This window comes from Onthophagus taurus, chromosome 1 (assembly GCF_036711975.1).
Source record: "Onthophagus taurus isolate NC chromosome 1, IU_Otau_3.0, whole genome shotgun sequence".
Lineage (NCBI taxonomy): Eukaryota > Metazoa > Arthropoda > Insecta > Coleoptera > Scarabaeidae > Onthophagus > Onthophagus taurus.
In genome coordinates, this window is record NC_091966.1 from 9305698 (window position 1) to 9313939 (window position 8242).

Sequence of the window (8242 nt, forward strand, 5' to 3'; positions counted from 1 at the left end):
CTTTGCTATCTTTAGAAAGAATATTTTTGGATCCTGAAATAATATAGATCAAACTAATTTCAAAAATGTTTTTCTTTAAATAATCTTCGAAACTAAGATTCCTAATTGTAAAGATTTGTCTCATTTTGTGGAAATAACTGATGTCAATCCTCAACCACCAGCAAAAATAATCTAGAATCTTTAGGAGTCACAGTACAAGAATCACATACTTTTCAATCACACTTTAAGAGACTGAATTGTTTTTGATAAAGATTCGTTCCATAGTTACGAAACTAGTGGACAACAGGAAAATAATTTGATAATAATGGAGAAGTAAAATCAAACTTCAAGTGCAAGTCAAACCAATAATATCATTAAACTGTAAATCCCTCAAATAAAACAAGAAAATATAATGCAATTGATATATATTTCTAATTAAATAAATAAATAACACATTAACAATTTGATATTCCATACAACAATCTCATTTAGTGATAATATCCATTTGACGAATAACTAGGATAAGCAGCTACTTTAGCAACGGGTGCAGCATAAACTGGAGCAGCAACTTTAGCATAAACTGGAGCGGCTACTTTAGCATAAGCTGGAGCGGCAGCAGGGCCAGTTGGATGAGCGGCACCTTCTTCTCTGTGAACTACAGCGTTGAATCCGTGTTCTGGATCGGAAGTGTATTCAACAACACGTCTTGCTCCATCAGATTCGATAAAAGAATAAGCTCCTGTAACTACATCTCCATCGCGAACTTCTTGTTGGCTTTTAACGTCCCCGGTGTGTTGGTCGTGGATATCGTAGTTGAAGTTGTATTGTGGATGGGGATCGTATGGTTCTGGAGCTACAACAGATTTGGCATAAACCGGGGCTGCTACTTTAGCAATAGGGGCGGAATAAACTGGGGCGGCATATGGAGCATGGTATGGAGCTGGAAGGATTCCAGCCGATGAAACAGCGATTAAAGCGGCGAGAATAATAACCTAAAAAGAAAATGTGATAAGTATTTATTAATTTAAGTATATGAAATTACCTTGAAGGCCATATTTAATTTCTTCTATTGTGTTTTTGTGATTGTTGATGTTGGTGGTGTTGGTTTGAATAAATAACGTTTTGAGATTTCGGTTTATATAGGAGATTTTTGGCAGTGTACACGCCCTCTTCATTCATTTTAACTTTCTTTTTACCTACGGGTCTAGGTTATGCGTTCACATGAACTATTGTGTAATTTTGCATTATTGGCTGCGATGTCCTAAATATTCTCGGTTTAGTTACGTAATGATAGTTTAATTTCGGATCTATTGCTTTGTCATTGTATTACATTTCAAAGATATGACATGCTAGATATTAACTTACTATTATAGGTCTTTGATTTCTTTTATAGTTGAAATAAATTAGTTTAAACATTGGTTTTGAATTAATTTATTTTGGTACAATTTTTTTTAAATAAGCATCATTTTGTGTTTGACCTAATTTTAAGTATCCTGTTTAAGAGATCGGATTGGTTCTGCTGACACAGTTTTATCTGGGTTTTGATTTACGCCATCGCAGCACCCACGCGGACACGTAAAAAAGGAGCGAGCGAGGCAATTAATAAAACGAGGAACTGGTGGCTCGAGCCGACATTATTTATACGCAACATTAACCGCCGCCATGACCGCCCAAAAAAAGACGCGATTTGTAGCGTGCAGATTGTCTGGAGTACGACAAAAAAGGTAAAAAAGAAAAAAAGAACGCAATGACAACGAGGGTGTTATTTATGGAACTATTTTCATCGCAGTATCAGTTTATTTCCGAGGCGTGGAACTGCAAGACGGGCCGACAGCGGCGACGTAATTTCCAATTTTCGTAAAATGTGAAATGCTGCGCCACTCAAAATTATTATCTATGCGGGAACGACACAGCTCCGCTACAGCTTTTAAATGGAAACCTGGTATAAAACGGATTGTACTCGCAATCAGTAAAATTTCTAATAAAAATAGTAAAAATTCAAAACCTCGATAAAACGGACCACATTAGAACGGATTTTGGATATACGGTAGTGTTAGTTCTACTTTTCATTCAATAAAAATATACCACAATCTAACGCTGAGTAACAATAAAAACTAGAACTAACACTAGACCTAGAACTAGAAACTAGTGATAGTGCTACTGCAAAACTAGTTTTATTAGTTAGATCTAGTTTTAGTTGATATTCAGCGTTAGATTTTTCTATATTTTTCAATGAACTAAAACTAGAAGGTTTAGCCGTACGTCCCTTAACACGGCTAAACCCGAATGTTTCTAGTTCTAGGTCTAGTGTTAGTTATAATGCTAGTGTTAGTTCTAGTTTTAATTGTTATTCAACGCAAGATTGCTGTATATTTTCATCGAACGAAAAGCAGAACTAATACTAGACGTAGAACTAGAAATATTCGGGTTTAGCCAGCTTAACAGACGAACGGCTAAACCCAAAGGCTTCTAGTTCTAGGCCTAGTGTTAGTTCTAATACTAGTGTTAGTTGCTATTTAGCGCTAGATTGTTGTATATTTTTATTGAACTAAAACTAGAACTAACTAATACAGAACGCAACGGTGTTTTGTTTAACTTTAAATCTAGGTAAAAAGATAAATTAGAAGACGAAAAAAAAAGAGAAATATTGACTGTCGAGAAATCGTTGCACAACACCAAGTCGAACATAATTTCCAATTTTCGTAAAACGTGAAATGCGGCGGCACTCGAAATTGTTATCTAAGGAGGCCGCGTCAGCGAAAAGGGGGTCGAAACCAAAGGGAGGAGATGAAGGTGGTGGCGGCCCAAGAAAAGAGGGTTTTGGGCAAAGGGAAGAAGGGAACTAGGGGACGACGGACGCAAGCCCGCATGATGAAATGTTATTAAATATACCCGCGAGCGACTGAACTGTCTGGAAAGTGGGTGGCAACATCTGTTTATAAAGGGAAATGTTCGATAAAGAGTGCGACAAATACTTGTCAAAAGGAGCTGTTATTCGGTTCGCGTTTCAAGAAATTCAAAGAAATATCAGGGACACGTCCGCGCCTCGCGACGACGACGACGACGTTGACGCCGTCTTCGCGGCGGCGTTTCCATTTAAAGTTTCCCTCTGCCTCTTGGAAAGGAAGACGTCGTTCCACCCGACAATTTTATCTGCGCCGCTGCATGGATATTCTTTTTAATTAAACGAGCCGGAGAAATGTCGTCGGAAAGTGAAGTTTTAGGAAATCATTTCAGATCTTGTTAGTAAAGTGTTCCTTTCAAGTTGTTCTTATAAAAACCGAGGTTTTCCTGAAAGTTCTTTTTTAGTTTAAAGCTTCAATAAGGTGGTGAACACAAAAAAAATGTTAATAAAGCTATAGAAACAGATACTATCCTTGTTAATAAATTAGTCCAACCGTCTACAAGAACAAACGTTAAGCCCAAAGTTTCGGGCAAGAGGGCTTTGCAATGAATTAGCCCGTACCGTGCAGAGGGCGCGACGGAGACATAACTTAGAATTATTAAGAAGTGGTTGCCAAGTGTACGTTAAACGGCGAACCGACCTCCGTTCTCTGGAACACTCGAGATCCGCGGTTTGATATAAACATTACAACGGAAGGAGTATTTCTGAATTTGTACCGGAACATACACTATAAAACTTGTAGCATTCCGTGCCAGCTTATACTTGTGCAGTATCGTCAAGAACGTCGTCGCTGGAAAAGAAGAAACACCGTCGCGTTGCTGGACAGAGTTGAATTTTCATGAACACATTTTTATTTTTGCACAAACGCTTCTATCGATCGCATTAGCGACAATGGTCGCCAGTTCGTTTAGAGGGACATGTTTAAATAAATCCGCGAAATTGCCCCATTACTAATTCACGCGTTCATTTAAAATAACCGAGCGCGGACGCTGCGAACCGGAAACGTGAAAATTTGAATAGGTGCGCGACGCGCGCGCAAAAAAAGATTACCCCGAATCATTTAGTCGTTTTTTTGCTGCAACAAAACGATTTTAAGTGCACCGAATTTACATGAATTTTTGATAGGGAAATTGGATTTCGAGTGCGCCTGATTTCGAATTTCAACCCATTGTAGTCAAGTCATACCTAAACGGATTTATATACATATTCGTTCCTGTTTTTTTCCGGGAGATTAATCGCTAATCTGGTTTTAAATGTCAGACGATTTATTATTTTAGTATTTCAATTTTCAACCGCGATTTTTCCCCATTCATATTTTATCTAGATGTGACAATATATAAAACGATACATAATAAATATAAAAAATTGCAAAAAAATATTTAATCCTTGATGACATTCTTAAACCTACAAACTTCTTTACAACGAATTACGACATCTTACTCTCGCAATATATAATATTGCGCCTGATAGCTGTAGGTGGTGCAATAAGCGGGCTTATTACCTGCCGCTAAAACATCCGTCCGCAAACAGAAATATAGAAGCGGCGAAGTAAGGGTAGCGCCATCTCGAACGTGTCCATTAGTGGAAAGTGGTGCTACCGAGGTGAGAGGACGCCACACCGCCGCGAAATTAGTTCCCTTCAGTATCGCACAATGGCGACGATGTTTGCCGAGCGGATCACCTCCCCGGACGGAGACCTAGAGGACTTTGGGCCCCATTCAACCGAACAATGAGGACTCCGGCCCCTGCCGCTTTTCGAATATTGATAACTTGTTTTGCGGCTCATCGCGCCCCTTTTACTCCGAATCGGACTTATTGTTATTCTGCTAGAGCCGCCCAAAAACCGGACATGACAATTTGTGAACGCATCACACGGAAATACCATAAAATCTAACTGGGTTATTAACATAGGATATTATGCTAACCTTATCCATTTTCACCCTAGAACTAAAAAAAGTATATCTTGTGAAATTTTTAATAAAATATAGCGAATTATATATAATATTGATTAATTATTATTAGTACAGGCATTGGGTAGTTTTGCAAAGGAAAAGTTTTGCTTGGAAGAGATGACGTCCTTATGATAACTCTGAGTTTCCGTCTTAAGAGACGCTGTTTCTGGTTCTATGTCTAGTGTTAGTTCTACTTTTCGTTCAATAAAAATATATCACAATCTAACGCTGAATAACAATTAAAACTAGAACTAACATTAGACCTAGAATGATTCTAATTCTAGGTGTTGTGTTAGTTCTAGTTTTACACTAGCACTATCACTAGAACTAACACAAGACCTAAAGACGTTCTAATTTTAGTTCAATAAATATATGCAACATACTGATATTTTATGCTAACTAGCGCTACCTAGTACCTCCCACCTACCAGCCATCTTAAGTTTTACTGTAATGTCAAATTATAAACTTAAAATTTTTCTGGGTTAACGAACATAATGTCATTTGTTTATAAGTAATAAGTATTAAAAACTTAGGAAACATTAATTCTGTAAAAACAAGACGTAAATCTACTAGCATCTCAGAATTGAGTAAGTAAAACGTCTCTCCCTTCCCTGTTCTCGCCTTACACATTGCCGGCTTCGCATTCGGTATTTTATAGAATACCTAGGCAAAGTATAAAATTAATAATATTTCATATATTACCTAAACGTTTTAGGTATTCTATAAATTGCCTAGGTATTGTATAGAATGCCAGATTATACAGATAGCCGCTAACATATGCATACTATAGTTGAAAGAGATTCAAAAGGCACCGATAGTTAACAGCTTCAGCCATTGCTTTGTGGTTCGTTTGAAAATAATAATAAAGTAAACGAGCAGAATTTTGATTACTAAATATATTTGAAAAAGGTATTGTTGAAAAAATCAAAATTTTTAGAACTTGTTTCGCGGTTGATTTAACACAAAAAATTATTATCGTTATTGCTATGTTTACATTGTTGCCCCCTGATGTTTTTATCACTGCCTCTTGGTGAGGAATCTTTTTCATGTTAACTTAGCAGCACTTTCATGCACATTGTTTGATAATGGAGTGTTGGTTCAGAAAATAAAATTATAAAACTGCAACATTTTGATTACTACACCACTTTCATTATTTTTGATGCCTTTGTACTTTGTGCAGCCTTCGATATGCTACAATATTCCCAAAAAATGACAAAATCGATGCAAAATTGGCGTGGAGAGAATGAATCTTTCATCGGGTCCAATAAAATTCTTGTGGCTAAGTTTCAATAACCACTGTCTTCGTCTGGTATTAACGGCTCTTTTAGGCAAGTATTTTTGTCAATTCAATATCTATTTCGTGTTTCTTCAATTTAGGGCTACATTACATTTTCACACTTCTACGACCATCTGCAGACTGCTGAGCCTTTTAGTTTAGGAAGCTTGTCTTTTGCTATTACTAATGTGTTCTGTAGCTTGCTAATTACCTTATGACTCAGTACAATGTGGTCCTTCTGAAGTCGCATCCATATTTATTCTGTCATAAAAACCAAGGAAAACGGACGCACGTCTTTTAAATATAGATAATCAAACACATATCTTACTATACGTCTTTAAAGTGATAACAAACTAATAGATATTAAATTTTGGTGAAATCACATAGCCGAAAGTGTGAGTATTCTATCAGCAGTATTTAGTTTTGTAAAATGCAGTATCTAGTCATCTATAAGTCGGTTTATACAGTACCACATAAAAGTCTTCGGGCAGCAATAATTAGCATCGTGCTTGTAATGTCTATTCTTTTATCAGCAATGTCCAGTCTTCTATAAGAAGTGCCTTGCCGTCCATTAATAGTATATGGTTTTTTATCACCTGTAGCTAGTAAGCAGTATTCAGTATTTTACGTACAGCATCTAGTCTTCTGCCAGCAGTACATATCCCTTTTTTTACAAGCATTGAGTTCTTTTCGAGCAAGACAACTCACCTGCAGCATATAGACTTCTGCAAACAATAAGTTATCTTCTGCCGACAGTATGTAGTCTATAGCAAGCATTATCCAGTCTTCTTCCAGCAGTATCTAGCTTTTTATGAGTAATATCTGGTCTTTTGACAGCAATATCTTGTCTTCTGTCAGCACTATAAGATAACGAAAAGTAAGTGAAAAGTCTAAGTATCTTGTATCAATTTCTAATCATTATTTTTCTCAACAAACACTTTATTTTATGATTTATTTTTATGATTTTATGCCACAGCCCTGCTGTTAATTCTATCAGATTCTCGATCTTTGTGGCGCAGTTTCTATAGGGATGTAATATACAATAGATCTTTCGGATCGCGGTGCAAGTTGGTCCGCCTACAGCAGAACCAAAATTTTACAAGCTGATTAACAAGATATGATAAATAATGCTTATAGATATTATTTGTTTATTACTGTCATAGTTAATTTATTTTATTTGAATATTGAAATAACTGAGATATTTAAAATAAATTATAATGCACCTATTTTAGGTATCTTTTTTAATCATTTTTAAAAAATCCACTTAAAATATAAAAGTGGGAACTTTTAAAGAATGAAAATCATTATCTTTTACTAGATCGTATAAAAAAGGATACGCCCCGGTTGAAAGGTTTTCAATGGAAGTTTTTTTTTACACTCAAAATAGGTTGATATCGTTGGGAGTCGGGTAGGATGGCGACCGGATTTCCCGTCGACGCTACAGTTAATCAATCAATTAAGGTTTTAAAATTAAGGGCCCGATAATGGAGTTTCGGGCCGTGGGATAGAGGATGCGCCCGAAGCTGCCGGTCAAGTCCTGAGGCGGTACCGGTAGAATAGGGCGCTCAATCTTAATCTATCTAAATCTACCTATAGTGAGGACTTATCGGCGCCGTGCAGGATCCGGAACAAAAGTAGGTACCTGAGGGCCTCCGTATCAATCCGCGACGGCAAATCCCCGCCGAAATTGCGGCAGCTCGTTACCCGCTACCCTCCGCGTACATATATTTCTAAAGGTGTATTAGTTCTCCGACTATAAAAGGGACCTATTGTCGTCGGTCGAGGTTCAATTTCCCATCCGCTTGACGGAAAATTGCGATTTCTCCGCATCCTTTGAATGTAATAATCTGATTCTTGTTTTCCCCGTTTTCAACGGTATATTAAAAAGTTAAAGTAAACGCAGTTAGGTGTATATTCTGTCCTCGAACAACTGTAATAATGTGGAAACGGGCGAGCCGCATGCACAATCAACGTGAAATATCGTTCTAATAAACAGCTAGCCCCAATTTTAAGATAGCTTAATTATACCCGAGGATTATTACCCAGTTTATCATCGCAGACTATTATGGCTATGCCAGGACTATTTCACTAATATAACGAGCCATACCTAACTGCGTCCAAGCGCAGATT

The 8242-nt window shown here is 37.1% G+C and overlaps 1 protein-coding gene across 1 annotated transcript; it reads right to left on the reverse strand.

The window, feature by feature from the left end:
- Nucleotides 1-387: 387 nt before the first annotated feature.
- On the reverse strand, nucleotides 388-1122 carry LOC111417341 (larval cuticle protein A3A-like). Its single transcript, XM_023049588.2, has 2 exons — nucleotides 1022-1122; nucleotides 388-971 (listed from the first exon to the last, which is right to left on the reverse strand). Exons 1-2 carry the CDS (start codon nucleotides 1031-1033, stop codon nucleotides 468-470), a joined length of 516 nt encoding a protein of 171 aa, XP_022905356.2. The 5' UTR covers nucleotides 1034-1122; the 3' UTR covers nucleotides 388-467.
- Between the last annotated feature and the right edge of the window lie 7120 nt (nucleotides 1123-8242).